This window comes from Phocoena phocoena, chromosome 6 (genome assembly GCF_963924675.1).
Source record: "Phocoena phocoena chromosome 6, mPhoPho1.1, whole genome shotgun sequence".
Classification (NCBI taxonomy): domain Eukaryota; kingdom Metazoa; phylum Chordata; class Mammalia; order Artiodactyla; family Phocoenidae; genus Phocoena; species Phocoena phocoena.
Genome location: NC_089224.1, coordinates 49,103,782 through 49,126,214, shown reverse-complemented (window position 1 = coordinate 49,126,214; position 22,433 = coordinate 49,103,782). Strand labels below are relative to the sequence as shown.

The 22,433-nt window shown below is 35.8% G+C and overlaps 1 protein-coding gene across 1 annotated transcript in view; it reads left to right on the top strand.

Annotated features, from left to right (window-relative positions):
- The window catches only part of CNTLN (centlein), a 336,707-nt gene that overhangs the window by 273,443 nt on the left and 40,831 nt on the right, over positions 1–22,433 (top strand). The window contains exons 19-23 of the mRNA XM_065879183.1: positions 209–400; positions 5,194–5,291; positions 6,861–6,987; positions 8,602–8,739; positions 9,330–9,515. Of these exons, the coding sequence (XP_065735255.1) occupies positions 209–400; positions 5,194–5,291; positions 6,861–6,987; positions 8,602–8,739; positions 9,330–9,515 (741 nt within the window). The remainder of the gene's footprint in view (positions 1–208; positions 401–5,193; positions 5,292–6,860; positions 6,988–8,601; positions 8,740–9,329; positions 9,516–22,433) is intronic.

The following is a 22,433-nucleotide window of genomic DNA, read 5'->3' as shown; positions in this document are numbered from 1 at the left end:
TGGTCTATTTTGTTTTAACCTTTACAAGCCCTACAACCTTAAGCAAAAACTAGTGGAAGTTAGAAATTTTGTAGTTTTTATAATTATTTTTGTAATCAGTGTCACTTTTTTCTTTAGCATTTTCCTACCTGTACAATTTGATGCTGATAATTGTTAGGTTAAATGTAATTACTTTTATAATAAATTTAAATTTATTTTCTTTAAAAAGAAGCTAAATTCGGATTTGGCTGAGCTTCGGAAAGAAAAAGAAGATTTACTAAAGAAATTGGAGTCTTCATCCGAAATCACAAGTTTGGCTGAAGAAGTTGCCCAGGTAACAGTTCCACGGATACAAGTTACATCACTTGGCCCTTCAAGGAGCATGGATTTGGAAATGAAGCAATTGCAGTGTAAACTAAAGGTGATTATAAATTTTATTAAAGATGAAAACATTAATTAAGTTACTGAATCCTTAAAGACATGTTTCTATCAATTCTAATTTAATTCTACTAATAAAGGTAAATTATGGTGTAAATAATCCCTAAATTATTAATACTACATTCAATCTCATCTTTCTATTTTAGCCTGGTAGATTCTTATCTGGTAACTTATAATACTATTCTCTGAAAAAATAGCAAGACACCATGAAATCCTAACTTAGGAGACGAGGGAAACTGGCCATTATCATTCTATTCCACTATTCAACTCCTCTCTGCCTGCCACTGAACAGAATTCTTTTTGAACATAATAATGTATCAACATAAATAGAATTGCTTTCCTGTACACATTTTGCTGCTGTTTTAACTTGGTGGTTCTTTGTTGGAGATGGGGAAGGAGGAGGGAATTAGGGGAAAGGAGAAGAAGCATAGAGCAAAGGTGAGTTGGTTTAATCAAGTTAAACCTGAGAGTGAGTATAAAGACCAGTGTTCCTTTTGCTTATAAAGAATTGTGTCTAAGTCCAGGTGAGACTGTCAACAACTTAAAAGTAAGGCTGGCCTTAGTTTTTGCCCATATATAAATCTCTCTCACTTTGAAGGAATGTGCGAGTTACAAAGGTGAGACTAATGAGAATGCCTAAAGCAATTTAGATCATGCTTGATGTAAGTTTGAAGTGACATTGTCCATATCTAACCTGGAGTCCCGGAACACTGACCAGGCTGCATAGGGACAAAAAGGGTAAATCTTTACTTTTGTCTTATTTCATGCTTTAATATGGAAATATTCTGGAAGACTAGGTACTTTGAAGTAAATAATACTCTTGATACTACAAATTTCTGTTTCGACATTGTATGAGGTTGCTAGGGCTGCCATAACAAAATACCACCGAGGGCTTCCCTGGTGGCGCAGTGGTTGAGGGTCCGCCTGCCGATGCAGGGGACAGGGGTTCGTGCCCCGGTCCGGGAAGATCCTACATCCCGCTCCCGGCTGGGCCCGTGAGCCATGGCCACTGAGCCTGCGGGTCTGGAGCCTGTGCTCTGCAACGGGAAAGGCCACAACAGTGAGAGGCCTGCGTACCGCAAAAAAAAAAAAAAAAAAAAAAAAATCCCACCGAGTGGCTGGCTTGAATAATAGAAATTTATTTTCCCATAGTTCTGGGGTTTAGAAGTCCAAGATCGAAGTATTGACACGTTTGATTTCTTCCAAGCCCTCTTTCCTTGGCCTGTGGATGGCCGCCTTCTTGCTGTGTCTTCACATGGTCACCCCTCAGTCTATGAGGTCTGTGTCCTAATTGCTCCTTTTATAAGGACACCAGTCATGTTAGATTAAGGCCCACCCATGTGACCTCATTTTACTTTAATTACCTCCTTAAAAGCCCTATCCAAATACATTTTGAAGTACTGGAAGGGGAGGTTAGGACTTAAACATATGAATTTTGCCAGGACAAAATTCAGCCTATAACAGATATCAGATTGCTAACATAATAAATTTCTGAGAAATAGCTTATTTTCTACTTGATGTTTTCTATGCCTAGTAAAACAAAAATGGTTACATTTGAATCTCTTAAAGGTCTACATCCATCTTTTTTATTTTATCCAATTAATATTAGACTTTTCTATGTAAATTCTTAGGTGTACTTCTGAGATGTACATGGTTCATTCAGAAATTAGAGTGCTCATGTGCATTTCTGTGTCTTCATTTTTACCCATATTAGACGTGTTTCCTCAAGGAACCCAACTTTATATAGATAGATAATAAGATAGTGACATATAAATTCCGGTGAATGATATATACATTAGTTATTTATATTTAGTTTAATTTGTAGTTCTTTATACAATCTGGATTGAGTAGTACTCCAACTTATATTTGTGATTTTTTTTTGACCTCCTGATTGTTGAAAGGATACCTTTTCGTATATACCATGTTCTCTTCCAGTTTTCCAGTAAGTTAATAATGAAGAATAATAGTTTTTAAACTACTGTTAATTTATATATAATCTATTGCCAATCTAGTTCTAAGCCCTTTAAAAATGTTAACTCATTAAATACTCGTTTCAACCCTATGAGATAAATTCTGTTATTATATCTATTTTACAGTTAAGCAAACTGAGTACGTTAATTGTCCAAGGTCACACAGCTACTAAGAGAGCTGAGATTAGAACTCAATCCATAGGGCTCCAGCATCCATGCTTTTACTCATTTTGCTCTGAAAAATTTTTAAAGTGTTTAATAAACTTAAACAGGAAAGCTCTAACCAAGATAGATTATTACCATTATGACATCTTTGAAATATGTGTTTTACTCCAGATTTTGTCATGCTGCAGATAAGTATTATGTTGTAGGAAATGGAAAAGGGTCAGAGGACCTGGGTTTTGATCCTTTTTTGTCCAGTAACTTCTTGTGTGTGGGACCTGACTGAGGAAATTACTTAGCTTCTCCAGAGGTCTAGAGCAGGAATACCTTTCTACCCTCTTCAAAAGGATTTTTGAGGATTAAACAAAATAACTGTGAGACTTAGAGGGTCTGGCCAAAGTATTTATCAAGCTGGCATTGTTTTATTTATTATAATTCTGTAATCCCTCAATTATCCAGAAATCAGAATTACAGCATTTTTCAGGCACCTAAAATAACAGGCTTAAGTCTAAAAACATAAAAGAATCAAACAGCTATCTTAAAATCCACTTAATTTATTCTGTTGAAGATATTGTCAGGGTTCATTTACTGCCTTTTGTCTTTTTTTTTTAATACAACTGTAATGAGTTTATTTGTTTAACTTTTCAGCAGAAAACACCTCAAAAGCAGCAAATTCATAGTATGTATATTAAGGGCCAGGATGCTTGTTTTTAGGCAGGAATATTGAGAGAATCAAGAAATTATGATCAACAGATTGACAGAAAAAAAATATTAAAATGCTAAGGTAAAAATACAAAATTAGAAAAACAGCAGCCTGGGACCATTCAGAGTAGGGCTGAGTAGCCATTTATATCATAATAGTTCTTAAAGGCATCATTATATAATGATACAGTGATAATAAATTAGATACAGTAATATAACATAATTAATATAGTGATAATATTTATAATATAATATCATTATATTAAAGTATCACTATTGCTTAATGTAATTGTGGATTGTCATTTCTAAATGAATGAACAATCATTCCAGAAAGAATTTAAGTTTAATGATTAAAGCAAAAGCTTCAATTTTTTGGTAAATTTACTAGTGTGGAACATCTTACTCTGGCAATGCTAGAAATAAGACACCATATGTCACTGTAAACATGTAAAATATGATGGAAATTTAGATTGTGTAACACAAAATTTAATCAAAACTTTTAGCATTCAGTACAGTTGCCAAGTTGAGGTAGCCTTGGGTTTTTAAGAAAATTAATATAATATTTAATGGAAATTTATATATGCCATACCAACGAGATATTTAAAGTCTGTCTGATGAATTTGACTCACATTTGCATTGTGTGGTTAATGGTTTCATCTTTTCAGATTTATATTTTTTAGAATAAGTTAGTCAAACCTGGAAATAGTTCTCATAGAAACAATTAACTATAGTTATTAGAAAAATTAGCAAAATAACTACTACAAATATTTTTAAAGTTATATTTTATTCTATTTATATTATTTAATACTTTTTAAATTTAACAAATGAATTAATGTATGTCAATGCTGTCTTACAGGTAGAAAAACAAAAATATCAAGTCACTAAATAATATCTCAGAGTACATGTTTTCTTGGAACTTGAGTCAAAATTGAAAGTTAGGTGTCCCTAACACTCTGGCTCCTAGGCCACGCAGACAACAAATACCACAAAGGTGTTCTGCTTTGAAAAACTAATAATTATGTATAAATACTTTAATAATTAATATTGTTTATAAGTTCAAGTAAGGAAGTATTCAGTATTCATAAGTTTCTTTATCAGTTATCTTTCACTATCTAACATTATCCTAAAATGTAGCAGCTTAAAACAGCAGCAATTTATTATTTCTTATGATCCAGTGGGTTCCCTAGGTAGGTCTTTTGCTGCTGTCTGCTGGGTCCCCTCATATGCCTGCATTCTTCTTAACCAAGGATTTACCTGAGTTGGAAGTTCCAAGAGAGCCTCACTCAAAGGCTGGCAGTTGGTCTGCTGGCTGTCATCTGGGGTACCTCAGTACTCTCCCAAATGGCCTTTCCTCTATATTTGTTGGAAGGTGATCCCAGAGCAGCATTCCAAGAGGGCAAAGATGCAAGCTAGAAGGATTTAGGGCCTAGATCTGATATTTGCACAGTGTCATATGCCACATACTTTTGGTCAAAGCAAATCGCAGGCCAGGCCAGATTCAAAGGGTGGGGAGACGGATTACACCTCTTGATGGGAGATGCAGCAAAGCTTTGTGACTATATTTAGTCTGTTACAGGTTATTAGTAAATCCAGAATTAGTTTTAAGTGATCTTACTACACCATAAAAATAATTAATCACATACACATTTACATTTTACAAAATCCATATTTCCCGTAAATGTATTTTGGGTATATACTCTTTGCAATTATTATGTGAGTGTGTTCCTCTATGATTTTGGCATGTTATATAAAAATTTTAGTGTGCCATGTTATTTCTGTTAGAACATACAAAATGAAGCACATTAAAATGTTTAGATGTTCATTTTAATTATAACCATAATTTTTGCAATTTTATTATCTTCATGAAAATGGCATTTATATTTATGCTACTTTAGAACAAGATTTAAAGACATATTTGAATTTATGTGTATTTTTAACCTAGAATGCAACTAATGAACTCACTAAACAATCATCAAACTTGAAGTCTCTGAAATTTGAACTCCTGGCAAAAGAAGAACACATAAAGGAAATGCATGAAAAGTATGTGTTTTATATTTTTATCCATTGTATTTGGTGCCACCTAGTGGCGGCTAACTCTATTAAACATTGCACACCAAGAAACAATACCAACTTGTTTGCCTTTCTTAGTTCGTTTTTAAGCCTACACAAGATGAAAGTTTAAAGAATATTACATATATCATGGTTTATGGCAAGATAGTTACTATTTTTTAATCAGAGTAAGAATGTTAAAGTTAGATTTTCCATCTTAAACATATTTAGTTCTGAATAAATATCAACTAATGGCTGAAAGACTATGAACAGAAAACTTTAGAATGTAGTAATTATTTGACTAAAAATATATGTATAGGTTGATCTTTATATTGGATTTAATGCCTAAGCTTATAAAGCGAAGGTTGAAAAAAAGTGAAAGTTTTGTTTGTGTTTAAAATAACTGGAGGGTTATGAAATATTATAATACTTTGTATATTTATACTAAAAAGGAGTTTAAAATGTTCTATCTCACAGAATCAAAATTATTTCCTTTCTATATCTTTTATAGATATACTAGAGCTTAGAAGTTGTAACATGTTTATAATCATTCACAATTTGAAATACGTATACCTCACGTACATACAGGTATACCACGTTATAAGTGAAGATCACTTAAAATCTTAACAGATAAAACTATTAGGCAAAAAGATTGGTTAATCTTTTTAAACAGACTATCTTGAAGCTTATTTATGGATTGAGTTAGTCTTGCTTACTGTTTACCAGTGAGGACTTTAGAGAAACATTCTTTGAATCCTGGCTTCTTTACCTGCTAGCTCTGGGACTCAATTTAATAGAATTAACTCATAAAGTTCTTAGAATTAAATGAGTTAGTACTTATAAGTGCTTTACTTATGTAAAGCACTTATAACAGTGACTGGCACATAGTAAACACTCAATAAATGTTAGCTGTTGTTCTTTTTATAGTAGTAATTGTAGTAGTTGTTACTGCATCTATCATTTTATACTTAGCGTTATCAATTTAAGCTAAACTGATATGTCAGCTCAATCTTGTATGATATTAAATTAGAACTGATATGTCAGTTCAATCTCATATGATATTAAATTTACATAGCTTTAAAGTGAAAAAGAAAAACTATTTTCTTCAGCTATTCTTTGAAATGTATAATAAATATATAATATTATCAAATTTTATGTTTGCTTATTAGAGTATAGAATTCTTTCTTATCGGTGTTGTGATTTTTGATAATCTCTAAATATTGCTTTGTATTTTTCTTAGAATGCAAGAATGGAACATAAATATAATAATTTTAAGTTTTCATAAATTTTATTAATTTGTCTCAGTTCTTTTTAATGTATATATATATAATACTGTAATTACCAAGTCACAACTGGATTATAGATTTTAATATTTTACTCAAATGATTAATAGAGCAATATTTTATGCCATGCAATTATTTTATTAATTTGCAGCTTCACTAATATCAGATAGCATTTAAAAATTAACAATAGGTATAACATTGGATAATATGTAAGATATCATCACTGTTGAAGTATTTTCTATCACTCTTGATAAAGTGTCTTTTTTTCCCTTTCAAGGATGTCTCGAATGGAGAGAGATATAACCATGAAAAGACATTTGATAGAGGACTTGAAATTTCGACAGAAAGTAAATTTGGAAAGTAATGAGAGTATTAATGAAATGCTAGAAAATCTTGAAAAAAAGGTATCAATTTTTATGTTCACTGACACTGAAAAAAATCACTTCACCTTGTATTAACTTTAACTCAAATATTCAATCTTAATAAAAGGTATAGCAAATATTCATAAAATGTATGTGTATTGTTACATAATTACATCATTTGCTCTGAAAGTACATTATTTGTTTTAAGATTCAAGACTCCAAACGGTCACACATAATATAGTCATTCATCCTTTTTATATTTGTAAACATACCATGAGAAGATAATCAAGTTTAATTTTTTTAATCTTTAATATTTCTGGGACACATAATTGCATTTTATTCAGATTTTCTTTTATTTAAAGCTATTATTTATAATGATAGAATTAAGCATATATTTTAGATGAAAAATATCATAGTCAATGACTATCAGTTCTTTAAAAAGTGTACTCACCACGGTTTTTTTTAAAGTGTACTTTTTCCTTATATACATTTAATTCAGTGTACTTAGGAAAAGAGTCATATTTAAAATAGTTGTATAATATCTGATCCCAAACTAGAAATCAATGATTTGCTGACTAAGAGATATTTTTTTGCTTAAAAAATTTTAAAGCTGCTATTTACACAAATCATAAAACAAATCATAAAACAGCTTGTGCTTTGGCATTCACTAAATGTCATCCACTCCAGAGAGAGCGTTTCCCTTACTTTCCTTGTTGGAGATAAAAATGTAAGTAATGCTCAGATGGATTTAAGAGAGAAAATTTTACATGAGCAAGACACATGCATACAGATTTTCTTTTCTCTTTCTCCTCCACAGACCCACATGAATTATAATTACTTCGTAGAGGTTTCTTCAGTGCTATTCTTAAAATTTTGCTCATTTTTTTTAACTTCAATAATCATTTAAGGTAGTCTTACAATGTTTGTGTAAGTAATCATTTATCTTTAATAGCTTTAAAGTGAAAAAGAAAAACTGTTTTCTTTGGCTATTCTTTGAAATGTAAAATAAATATGTTGTATTACTTATTTAATTTTATCCTAAAAAGTACATGTTATACTTTTACTGGAGAATACAAATGAAAATTATCCATGACTTGGCTTATTTAAGAATCAAAACCAACAATCTGGGCTTCCCTGGTGGCGCAGCGGTTGAGAGTCCGCCTGCCAATGCAGGGGACACGGGTTTGTGCCCCGGTCCGGGAAGATCCCACATGCCGCGGAGCGGCTGGGCCCGTGAGCCATGGCCGCTGAGCCTGTGCGTCCGGAGCCTGTGCTCCGCAACGGGAGAGGCCACAACAGTGAGAGGTCCCCGTACCGGAAAAAAAAAAAAAAAAAAAACCAACCATCTCCTACTTAAGGAAGTTTAGGTTAGTAATTAAAGGAAATATAGTTAAAATTAATTGTATATTATTAGATAGAAGGCTACACATACCAATATTCATGCTTTTTTGTGCAATTTTGGGGTTTTGCTATTGATTTCAGTATTGTTAGTCTCATTCACAGTATGAGTTCTACAAATCTTATACTTGAATTTGATATCATTTATGAGAAAATAAACTAGACTTATTCATGTATTAATTTGGTTTCCATTTGAAACAAACACAATATGGAACTAGAATGCCTTTACCAATAATTACCTTCATGCTTTTATTGTAGGTGAAGACATTAACTGAAGAGTGTTCCAACAAGAAGGTATCAATCGATTCACTAAAGCAAAGACTTAGTGTCGCTGTAAAAGAGAAGTCACAGTATGAACAGATGTATCAGAGAACTAAAGAGGAGTTAGAAAAAAAGGTATGGTTTTAGGACATTTTAGCCTGGAGGTGGACCATAACAATGTCTTTTTCATTTTTAAAGTTGTCCTTTTTTTCTCCCCAAAACTACTATGAGCTATTTAAATGTTTCAGATAACTGCAAAGAACGTTTATATCTCTACATAAAACACTAAGAATTTGTTTACTATTAAAGGTAATGCTGTATTAGAGAGACAGATTGACTTGTCTTGATAATTTCTAATAAATGAAAACTATTGTTAACTGGCATTTATATAAGTGGATATAAATTTTTAGGTCCACCTAAACTTATAAGCTAATTAAATACTCCCATTTGACATATGAAATCTTTCAGTCTAAAATGGCTTCCATGTTTTTAGTGATTTATAATTTTTAAAAAGCATAAACTCATTTTGATGATAAATATATGATAATATGTGTGCAGGATATTCATTGAAAATAAACAAAAACAACCATCAATTCTACTCAAATAAAAATGAATACAAGATACAGAGAGAGTAATGAAACCCTTTCCTTATTTGACATCTCTAACTAACATCCAAATCTGTTTAAGAAATATTTTTTTATTCTATGATTACTGGTTTTTTGCAGGATCTCAAGCTTACTTTCCTCATATCAAAAATAAATGAGACTGAATCTGCTATGGCAGAAATTGAAACAGCAGCATCTAAGCATCTTCAAGGATTAGCAATGCAAAGTGAGCAGGCCCTAGAAGGTGCACAGAAGAAATTGCTGCTAGCCAATGAGAAAGTGGAAGAGTTCACCATATTTGTGAAGGTTTGAATTCTTTGTGCTTTACTAACTTGTACTTTACTTCAGGCAGAGTGGGCAGTGGCCTACTTCAGATGATTTGGGAAGTACGTTTAAGTTCCTTTCTGCTTTCCTAAACCACAAAGCATCTTCCCCTACTTGCCACACTGTTCAAATTTTCTCTATAAAAGATTTGTTTTTATAGCTTGAGTTTAAAAATGTCCACTCTATTATTATATTCTTTTCTTAATGTCAATTTAGTTATGAAATTGTGGTAATCACATAATCAAGACAGGTGGGGGGTTTTTTTGTTTTTTTGATTATTTTTATTTTTGGCTGTGTTGGGTCTTCGTTGCTGTACGTGGGCTTTCTCTAGTTGCAGTGAGCGGGAGCTACTCTTCATTGCGTGTGCAGGCTTCTCATTGTGGTGGCTTCTCTTGTTGCGGAGCATGGTCTCCAGGTGCTAGGGCTTCAGTAATTACGGCATGCGGGCTCAGTAGTTGTGGCACTCAGGCTCAGTAGTTGTGGCTTGCGGGCTCTAGAGAACAGGCTCAGTAGTTGTGGCGCACAGGCTTAGTTGCTCCGCGGCATGTGGAATATTCCTGGACCAGGGCACGAACCCATGTCCCTTGCATTGGCAGGCAGATTCTTAACCACTGCGCCACCAGGGAAGTCCCAAGACAGATATTAAGACAAAAGAATTGAGTCATTTTCATTCCACTCTCCTTTTAAAAATCATCCAAGCAAGAACAACCAGAAACTTGCTCCATGATAATTGAACTTAAGAGACATTGCACCCCAGCCCATGACCTATCAGACATGGAATGGATAGAGGAATGGTAAATGATCTAGCAGGACAAAAGGAAGACAAGCTGAAGTGTCTACAAAGGGTGTACCATCTGGAAATTATCTGACCACTGAAGACTCCCAGAACAGTTCTGGCATTGGCTGCACAAGGAACCACCAAAGCCAAGGGTGGTGGGGGAGAGGAGAATACCAGGCTAAAATGGGTGTTTTGTTTGAAAGTCTTTATAAGGAATTTTTAGACCTCTGGCCTGTACTTTTGCCCCACATGGTCAGCCAGTATTCCTCCCTTAACTATTCTGGAAAAACTCAGGAGGAACAGTTCTAGTTTCAGAGATACGAGGCACTGAGGGGGGGAACCTGGTGATTGCTCCACTCCTTTCAATCCCACTGTGAGTTATTTGTACTCCTGTTTAGTGCCTTTTATTCTGCCTCGTATTATAGTCAGCAAACGGATCTGTTTCCATTATATAAATTATGATGAGTTCCTTAAAGTCAAGAACCACGTTTTATTAATCTCTACCTCCACAGCATGTACCATAGTGACTTGCAAAGAGATGGCATGCAATAATGATCACTAACTAATCAAACTGAATTTCTCTTAGGAATATGAAATTTTAATAAAAGCCCTTTTGGCCTTTAAAAATAAGAATTAAGACAATTGGACTACTGTGGGAGGGTAAATCTTTACTTTCCCCCTTTTATCTCCTGAAGTTGCAATGTTCTCTTTTTTTCTAAACCAATCTTCGATGAGATTGAGTTCTTCCTGCTACTTTGTTCCTTTGGCTGGCATATATTATTAAAAACTTGCCTATCATAACAGTAGAAACTTATTTAAATATATAAATATTTTTAATTGATGGAATCTTTACAAAATTAAAGTTTAAATGTCCTTCTATGGAATAAAATAACATCAACACTTACTGTCTTCTTTCTCAAATAACCCTACTATTATTTGAACTACTCAACTAAACTTGCTGCATATATAATTATTATATATATAAATATGTTAGTGTTCTAAAATCATTTACCCCCTTAGGTATTGATCTTATTTATAAGAATTAACATTCCTGGACTTATAAGTTGAATATAAGATGGCAAATAACTGGATCTTATGTATAGTACCATTTTCTTTATTCCTCTAAAAATAACAGCTTACAGCATTTTATGCCAGTGTTAATAGTACCCCATTTAGAACAAATCCCTTACTTCGTTTCTTTGGAAATCATAGATACCTTGGGAGTTTTCTCATTTAAAAAATGTCTACAAAATGAATGGAATAAAACATTTTATCTCTTTCAATGAAGGTTTCAAATGGTATAAAGTCAGACCAGTAATGCTTGCCTCAGAGGACTCTAAATGATTGCAGAGTATTAATTTAAATTTATTAATTTAATCATATTTCCTTTTCCAGATTTAAAATGTCATTCCTTCCAAATGCTTGTTGAATAGTCTCACTGTTTAACTTATGATAAGCACTCTCATTGAATATTGTCATTATTTTACTCATGATATAGAGCTATTTTTATTATGACTTTTAGCTTCATAAACCTTTGTTTTCCATGTTTTATATTCAGCTTATAGTTGCATTTTTTGTACTGTTAGCCAATATATAAAATATGAAATGCACATGTATAAGATTTACTCAAATGCTAATTATGGTTTTTCCTAAAGTATTCCTTGAACGTGTCCTGTTTAAAAAAGAATTGATAACCAGAAGTTTTTAAAATAGAAAAATGAACTTTGTGATTAGATATCTGATTATTATAGACTTGATGAAGTTTCATGACCTTTATGATAATGTAATGGGTGTACTTCTTCACATAGAGTAGTTTGGCAAAAATTATCTTTTAAAAAACAAACTTCTTACTATTCATGTCCAAGGATATGAATAGTATTTAATGATATAGTGAATGTCTAATCTCTAGTTGTTCGAGAGTAACATACTAATCCTTCATATATTTCACCAACAATGATATAGAGTATAGATGTCCTAGTAGATAAATTCAGGATTGCCATGGTTTCATGACTTTTTAATCTGAGTAACATATTAAAGGTCCTATAGTAGAGAATGATAGCAGATATCGATAAAATATTTTTATTACTCTTTCAGAAATTTTCCATGTTGTTTCAGTTTGGTATTTAGATTGCTTGCATTAGAATCAACAGATTCTATTACATTTAAATAAAATTCATAATTCCGGGCATTATTGAATCAAAATCTTGGTTGGGGTGAGGCCCAATAATCTGCATATAACAACTAGGTGATATTATGCATTAATACTGTTTTGAAAACATTGTTTTTTTTTTTAAGCCCAACATTGCTTTTATGGATTGAATCTATATAACAAAATATTTATCAGTTTGGTATTTAATAGCACCTTTTACCACTCATGACTTCTAATGGTAATTTGACATTTGTTTTACTTAACTTTGTTTTAGGGTCAATATGTATTTGATAATGGTACCACTTCTACTGCTCAATCCATTTCTCTAATAAAGGGCCAAAAGCAAACTAATGCCCAAACCAGAAACATTGGCAAAGACTGGATATTTGGGTCTGAAGAAGGAGATTACTGTCATCCTTCTCTTCCTCACACGTATAGCCCACCCTAGGACTGGGCAGAAATGCTCAGGAGCTGCCATCTTCAGTGACATACCATCAGTGACGTCCTAAATACTACTGCATTACAGCTCAGCTTTCACCTTTTTAAAAATTTAAGACCTTCCATAATTTGACCCTATTCTGTTTAGAATCTAATTTTTTTCCCACTACTCTCCAAATTTCACCCAGATTGTGTTCAGTCTTGCCTTTCCTCAAGTTCTCCTTCTTCCTTCACATATCCTTCTCTGCTCTTCGCTCTAAATCCTTCCAATTTAGCTCAGGGCCTTCCTCTTTCCTGAATCATTTCTTTAACTCTGTGGTTAAGGGGAAAGGGCCCTACTCTGCCAGTTTCTGGTTCTGTTATCTCAGGCAAGTGACTTAATCCTCTGTGTCTCAGTTTCCCCATCTATAGAATTAGTGTAAAGATGGGACATACCTAAAGTGAGGATTTAAATAAGTTAACATAGATAAAGCTCAAACATTGCCCAATATGCTCAGTGTTATCTGAGTGTCAGCTAGTAGTATGCCTATCATTTATCTCCTGAATAATTATTGTATATACCATATAAATTAACACATAACTGCAAACTCTCATATTTTTCTTTTTGTTTCAAGTAGATTATTATAGTCAACTTGAAGTTAGGGTATTATCATTCATTTACCCAAAGTACTGGCACATAATAGGGCTCACTAAATTCTTGAAGAATTGATTTTACATCTGCTTTAAGAATGGTACAGGACACATAATCACCGCTCAGATTGAAACCTCTGTGAAGGCAAGAGCTATGCACGTTGCTTAACGAGCGTATTTAAAGAATGTGCATAGTTCCCACATGGAACATTATGATCACCAGGACTCATTCTGTGCAGAGCTTATTAGGGTATCAAGTACACAAAAGTATTTAATAAATATTATTAGTAGTATTAATAGTAATAATGTTTGTTCTGGCCATGTTATGGAATCTGTGTTCCCTTTACTCTTTTCATTTGTGCATAGGGCACAACCAGATTATAGAAGAGGAGTGGCCATCTGTTCTAGATCTAGTCTTGAATATGGAATTTTGCCCTGGAGTAAAATCAAGTGCTTTGAGCATCTGGGCTAGATATATGTGGCAGAGCTCAGGCTTTAAATTCTCCTAATAACTAATAAAACACACAAGGGAAATTTCTAGAAGTATTTGCTCAGTTTGATTGAACTCTGATATAGGCTTGTTAATGTGCTTGTATGTGAGAGTCATATGCTCAATTCCATCTTCTCGATGGCTTTTGTTAGCTGATAAATAAATACCAGCCAAAGAACAACATTTAGCCGGAAGCTTAAATCATTTAATTATCAATATGTACTTGCTTGGTAAGATTTAGTATGATGATTTGGGCATATAAATTTCTTGCTTCTTTAGTGAGAACATTTGTAGAGCATTATAATTTTATTTTTAATAGGTACAATTGTTAATGCTTTGGTACTGATCTACTCTATTATGATTTTTTTCTATTTTTTCCAACTTTATTGAGATATGACATATAACAATGTATAAGATTAAGCTATACAATATGGTGACTTGATACGTGTATATATTATGAAATGTTTACTACAATAAGGGTAGTTAACACATCTTTAACCTCACATAATTGCCATTTTATTGTTATTGTTATGGTGAGGACATATAAAATCTACTCTCATAGCAAATTCCAAGTATACAACACAGTATTGTTAACTATAGTCACTATGCTGTACATTAGATCCCTGGAACTTGTTCTTATAACTGGAAGTTTGTACCATTTGACCAACATCCCATTTCCCCACCCCTCAGCCCCTATCTTTTTCTGACTTATTTCTCTTAGTATAATACTCTCAGGGTCCATCCATGTTGTCACAGATGGCAGAATTTCCTTCTTTTTCATGGCTGAGTAATATTCCTGTGTGTGTGTATCCAGAGATACACACACACACACACACACACACACACACACATGCCACGTTTTCCTTATCCATTAATCCATTGATGGACACTTCAGTTGCTTCCATGTCTTGACTAGTGCAACTAATGCTGCACTGACCATGGGAATGCGTATGTCTCTTTGAGATCCTGTTTCATTTCCTTCAGATATGTACTCAGAAGTGGGATTGCTGGTAGTTCTATTTTTAATTTTTTTGAGGGACCTCTATACTGTTTTCCATAGTGGTTGTACCAACTTACATTCCCACCAATGGTACATAATGGTTCCCTTTTCTCCACATCCTTGTTAGCATTTGTTGTCTCTTGTCTATTTGATAATAGCCATTCCAACAGGTGTGAGGTGATATCTTGTGGTTTTGATTTGCGTTTCTCTGATGATTAGTGAGGTTGAGCACCTTTTCGTGAACTTGTTGGCTATTTGTATGTGTTCTTTGGAAAAATGTCTGTTGAGGTCCTTTGTCTATTTTTAAATTGGATTATTAGGGTTTTTGTTATTAAGTTATATGAGTTGTATATAGTTTGAAGTCAGGAAATGTGATACCTCCAGCTTTGTTCTTTCTCAAGATTGCTTTGGCTATTCAGTCTTTTGTAGTTTCATACAAATTTGGGTTTTTTTTCCTATTTCTGTAAAAAATGCCATTGGAACTTTGATAGAGGTTGCAGTGAATCTCTAGGTGGCTTTGGGTAGAATGGACATTTGAACAATATTCACTCTTTTAATCAGGATATCGTTCCATTTATTTGTGTCTTTAGTTTCTTTCATCAGTGTCTTGTAGTTTTTGGTGTATAGATCTTTCACTTCCTTGGTTAAATTTATTCCTAAAATTTTATTGTGTTGGGTGCCACTATAAGTGGGATTGTTTTATTTCTTTTTTACATGTTTAATTCTTAGTGTATAGAAACACAACTAATTAATTTTTGTCTGTTGATTTTGTATCCTGCAACTTTACTGAATTTGTTGATTAATTCTAACAGCTTTTTGATGGAGTCCTTAGGACTTTCTTTATAAAAGATCATGTCATGAGTGAACAGAGACAATTTTATTTCTTTCTTTCTGATTTGGATGCCTTCTATTTCTTTTTACTGCCTAATTGCTCTAGCTAGGACTTCCAGTACTGTGTTGAATAGGAGTGGTGAGAGTGGGCACTTTTTTCTTGTTCCTGATCTTAGAGGGAAAGGTTTCAGCCTTTCACTGTTGAGTGTGATGTTAGCTTGGGCTTGTATTATATGGCCTTTGTTATGTTCCAGTATGTTCCTTCTATACCCAGTTTGTAGAGAGTTTTATCATGAAAGGATGTTAAATTTTGTCCAATGCCCTTTCTGCATTTATTGAGATGATATGATTTTTATCCTTCATTCTTTTAATGTAGTGTATCACATTTATTGATTTGTGTATGTTGACTCATTCTTGCATTCCAGGAATAAATCCCACTTCACCATGGTGTATGATCCTTTTAATGTGTTGTTGAATTCAGTTTGCTAGTATTTTTTTCAGAGGTTTTGCATCTATATTCATCAGGGGCATTGGCCTGTAGTTTTCTTTTCTTGTAGTGTCCTTATCCGGCTTTGGTATCAGGTTAATGCTCATCTCATAAAATGAGTTTGAAAGTGTTCTCTCCTTTTACATTTTTTGGAAGAGTTTGAGAAGGATTGACTTTAATTTTTCTTTGTTTGGTAGAATTCACCAGTGAAGCCATCAAGTCATAGGCTTTTCTTTGTTGGAAGGTGTTTGATTGCTGATTACTCATTATTAATCTGTTGAGATTTTCTGTTACTTCATGATTCAGTCTTGGTAGGTTGTATGTTTTAGGAATTTATCCATTTCTTCTAGGTCGTCCAATTTGTTGACATATAATAGTTCATAGTATCCTCTTATGATCCTTTGTATTTCTGTAGTACCAGATGTAATATCTTCTCTTTCATTTCTAATTTTTTTGAGTCCTCTCTTTTTCTTGGTAAATCTAGATAAAACTTTATCCATTTTGTTTATCTCTTTAAAAAACTAGCTCTTAGTTTCACTAATCTTTTGTATTGTCTTTTATGTCTCAATTTATTTATTTCCACTCTTCTCTTTGATATTTCCTCCCTTCTACTACCTTTGAGTTTAGTTTGTTCTTTTTGTAGTTCCTTGAGGTGCAAAGTTAGATTATTTTTTTGAGATTTTTTTTTTTTTTTTGCTTAATGTAGGATTCCACATGGCAGAAGAGGCCAGTGACAGGAGTTGGGGGTTGGCGTGCAGCTGCTCAGGTGGAGGGGCTAGCTGCAGGTGAGCCCAGCGGTGCAGGCCAGTGAGAGGAGACAGAACCAGATCTGGGCCCACAAACAGCTGTGGGGGCCTTAGCTGTCAACATGTAGTTCTATGGCTACAGGGCCTCACCACTGGCACTTGCATGTCGTTGGAGGCCAGTGACAGGAGTCAGATCAGTGGCGAACTGGTCCACAGCTAAAGGGGTTAGCCCCAAATGCATGCACGGCAGTGGATCAGCTGCAGGGGTCTAGGCTGGCATCTTGCACTCATGCAGCTGCAAAGGCCAAGCTGACTTCCAGTGCAGATTGGAGGGTCCAGTTGGGGACAGGGAGGGAGTCAGTCAGGTGGCATCCGTGAAGGTGGAAACCTGTGCGGGGAAATCACAGTGGTGAAATCTGCAGGGGGTTCATGGCAGCTGTCCTGGGCTTTGGTTTCTTCAGTGGCGAAAGCTGTTGGGATCCTGCACAGAGCTGTAAACCATAGCTGCTCTTGCTGCGTAGCTGATATTGGGAGCCCCAGGCATTCTTCCTTGCTCCAACCTGTCTTTATTTGTCTTAGCTTTGTCAGTCTCTGGGTGGTGTGAAACTGAAGTGGGTCCTTCATGCAGTGATATGAAAAACTGGAGAAGTTGGTTCCTCACCTCATTCTCCCTTTCCCAGCGAGGGAACTCTTTTGAACTGGGAAGTTCCCCCTTGGCACTGAGCAGTGCCACCCTGGGGTATGTGATGATGCAGGCAAAACGAAACTGTCCTTCTTTTTCTTTGTGTGGAGTTATTCTCAGGTTTTTTGCTCCACTGTGTTTGTTGCTGAAATTTCTTAAGTAGACTCCTGAGCTCTTCCAGAGCTATTTTTGTTTGTGGATATCTGTCTAATTGTTGATATTTGTGGGGGGTTAGGGGCTGGATCTCCCACCCTATGTTTTGGTGACATCACTTCTTAATTATGATTTTTAAACAGTTTTATAATAAAATCCTATTTGAGTTAACTCTTTCTGTCCTATCATTATATAAGAAAGGTAAATGACAGCTGTTTTTAAAGACAAGTTTTTAATAAAAATATATTACATTAAGTGGGTGAACTTTAAAATATGTAAATTATATCTTGATAAAGCTGTTTAGGAAGCTGTTAAAAAAAAAGACTTTACTTCTCCAAGAAACTATGATGGTAGGAGTGACTCCACAGTATTGGAGCAGCCAGTTATAACCTTCATCATAATAATCAAATCTTACTGAAAAATCTAATCAGTCCATTATGATTCAGTGAAATTCAAAACTTTTTGTAGTTTGCTAACACAGATCAAGACTCATTATAAAGACTGGAAAACTAGATCTTAATAAGACTGGAATGAAATAGCTTGCTGTCTTTCGCTCTAACACTATTGCTCACTGCTTACAATAAATTATAATATTGAAAAACATAGTGACTTTAAGTTGAGATGTAAATCTAAGAAAGACTTTTACTTTGAAAATATAATCAAATATTGGGACAATTCCTAGCCCATGATATTCCAAGAAGTTTAAGAAGGCTGACATAAATTTTTAGAAATTCAGTTAACATTAATTGATTGATTATTTTGTGCCATACAGTGTTTTTACTTACCTTGACAATAAGTGATAGCCATTATTCAACTGATGCAAGCAGAGTGAAACTTTTTTAAGCTTCTATTGTTTTTAACATTGGAGTATTTTAAAAGTTTAGCACAATTTGGGAGTTTTAAAGTTGCTTAGGGGGGGACCTTCAAGATGGCGGAGGAGTAAGACATGGAGATGACCTTCCTCCCCACAAATACATCAGAAATACATCTACATGTGCAAAAACTCCTACAGAACACCTACTGAACGCTGGCAGAAGACCTCAGCCTGCCCAAAAGGTAAGAAACTCCCCATGTACCTGGGTAGGGCAAAAGAAAAAACAGAGACAAAAGAGTAGGGATGGGACCTGCACCTCTGGGAGGCAGCTGTGAAGGAGGAAAAGTTTCCCCGCACTAGGAAGCCCCTTCACTGGTGGAGACGGGGGTGGGTGGGTGGGGGGAGCTTTGGAGCCACGGAGGAGAGTGCAGCAACAGGGGTGCAGAGGGCAAAGCAGAGAGATTCCCACACAGAGGATCGGTGCCGGCCAGCATTCACCAGCCCGAGAGGCTTGTCTGCTCACCCGCCAGGGCGGGTGGGGGCTGGAAGCTGAGGCTTGAGCTTCGGAGGTCAGATCCCAGGGAGAGGACTGGGGTTGGCCGCATGAACACAGCCTGAAGGGGGCTAGTGCACCACAGCTAGCCAGGAGGGAGTCCGGGAAAAAGTCTGGACCTGCCAAAGAGGCAAGAGGCCATTGTTTTGGGGTGCGCAAGAAGAGAGGATTCAGAGCACTGCCTAAACAAGCTCCAGAGACGGGCGCAAGCTGTGGCCATCAGCTTGGAACCCAGAGACGGGCATGAAACGCTAGTGCTGCTGCTGCAGCCACCAAGAAGCCTGTGTGCAAGCACAGGTCACTATCCACACCTCCCCTCCCGGGAGCCAGTGCAGCCCGCTACTGCCAGGGTCCTGTGATCCAGGGACAACTTCCCTTGGAGAACAAACGGCGTGCCCCAGGCTCTTGCAGCATCATGGCTCTGTGGCCACAAGCTCACCCCTCATTCCAGTTATAACTAGCGTACCCCTCCCTCCCACCAGCCTGAATGAGCAAGAGCCCCCTAAAAAGCCACTGATTTAACCCCCTCCTGTCTGGGCGGGGAACAGATGCGTGAGGGCAACCTACACACAGAGGAGGGGCCAAAACCAAAGCTGAACCCCAGGAGCTGTGAAAACAGAGAAGAAAAAGGGAAATCTCTCCATGCAGCCTCAGGAGCAGCGGATTAAATCTCCACTATCAACTTGATGTACCCTGCATCTCTGGAATACCTAAACAGACAACGAATCATCCCAAATTGAGGCACTGGACTTTGGAAGCAACTATAGACTTGGGATTTGCTGTCTGCGGCTGATTGTTTCTAATTTTTATGTTTATCTTAGTTTAGTGCATGTGATCATTGGTGGATTTGTTTACTGGTTTAGTTGCTCTTTTTAAATTATTCCTTTTTTATTTTTTCATTTTAATAATGTTTTTCTTTTTATTTATTTATTATGATTTTAAAATTTTTATTTATTTATTTTTCTTTCTTTTTTTCACCCTTTTCTTCAGAGCTGTGTGGCTGACAGGGTCTTGGTGCTCTAGGCTGGTGTCAGGCCTGAGCCTCTGAGGTGGGAGGGCTGAGATCAGGACATTGGACCACTAGAGACCTCCTGGCCCCAGCTAATATCAGTCGGCGAGAGCTCTTCCAGAAATCTCCTTCTCAACGCTAAGACCCAGCTGCACCCAGCAGCCAGCAAACTTCAGTGCTGGACACCCCATGCCAAACAACTAGCAAGACAGGAACACAACCCCACCCATTAGCAGAGAGGCTGCCTAAAATCATACTAAGTTCACAGACACCCCAAAACACACCACTGGACATGGCCCTGCCCATCAGAAAGACAAGATCCAGCCCCACCCAGAAGAACACAGGCACCATACCCCTCCACCAGGAAGCCTACACAAGCCACTGAACCACCCTCACCGACTGGGGGCAGACACCAAAAACAACAGGAACTACGAACCTGCAGCCTGTGAAAAGAGGACCCCAAACACAGTAAGTTAAACAAAATGAGAAGATAGAGAAATATGCAGCAGATGAAGGAGCAAGGTAAAAACCCACCAGACGAAACAAATGAAGAGGAAATAGGCAGTCTACCTGAAAAAGAATTCAGAGTAATGATAGTAAAGATGTCCAAATCTTGGAAATAGAATGGAGAAAATACAAGAAACGTTTAACAAGGACCTAGAAAAACTAAAGAGCAAACAAACAATGATGAACAACACAATAAGTGAAATTTAAAATTCTCTAGAAGGAATCAATAGCAGAATAACTGAGGCAGAAGAACGGATAATTGACTTGGAAGATAAAATAGTGGAAATGACTACTGCAGAGCTGAATAAAGAAAAAAGAATGAAAAGAATTGAGGACAGTATCAGAGACCTCTGGGACAACATTAAACGCACCAACATTTGAATTATAGGGGTTCCAGAAGAAGAGGAAAAAAAGGGTCTGAGAAAATATTTGAAGAGATTGTATTCGAAAACTTCCCTAACGTGGGAAAGGAAATAGTCAAGTCCAGGAAGCGCAGAGGTTCCAAACAGGATAAATCCAAGGAGAAACATGCCAAGACACATATTAACCAAACAATCAAAAATTAAATACAAAGAAAAAGTATTGAAAGCAGTAAGGGAAAAGCAACAAATAATATACAGGGGTATCCCCGTAATGTTAACAGCTGATCTTTCAGCAGAAACTCTGCAAGCCAGAAGGGAGTGGCAGGACATATTTAAAGTGATGAAAGGGAAAAACCTACAACCAAGATTACTCTACCCAGCAAGGGTCTCATTCAGATTCAACAGAGATATTAAAACCTTTACAGACAAGCAAAAGTTAAGAGGATTCAGCACCACCAAACCAGCTTTACAACAAATGCTAAAGGAACTTCTGTAGGCAGGAAACACAAGAGAAGGAAAAGACCTACAAAAACAAACCCAAAACAATTAAGAAAATGGTAATAAGAACATACATATCGATAATTACCTTACATGTAAATGGATTAAATCCTCCAACCAAAAGACATAGACTGGCTGAATGGATACAGAAACAAGACCCATATATATGTTGTCTAGAAGAGACCCACTTCAGACCTAGGGAGACATACAGACTGAAAGTGAGGGGATTGAAAAAATATTCCATACAAATGGAACTTAAAATAAACCTGGAGTAGCAATTCTAATATCAGACAAAATAGACTTTATTTATTTATTTTTGGCTGCGTTGGGTCTTCATTGCTGCGGGAGGGCTTTCTGTAGTTGTGGTGAGTGGGGACTGCTCTTCGTTGCAGTGAGCGGGCTTCTCATTGCAGTGGCTTCTCTTGTTGCCAAGCATGGGCTCTAGGTATGCGGGCTCAGTACTTGTGGCTTGCGGGCTCTAGAGCGCAGGCTCAGTAGTTGTAGCATATGGGCTTAGTTGCTCTGCGACATGTGGGATCTTCCTGGACCAGGGCCCGAACCTGTGTCCCCTGCATTGACAGGCAGATTTTGAACCACTGTGCCACCAGGGCAGTCCCAAAAATAGACTGTAAAATAAACACTATTAGAAGAGACAAAGAAAGACACTACATAATGATCAAGGGATCAATCCAAGAAGAAGATATAACAATTGTAAATATTTATGCACCCAACATAGGACCACCTCAATACATAAGGCAAATGATAACAACCAT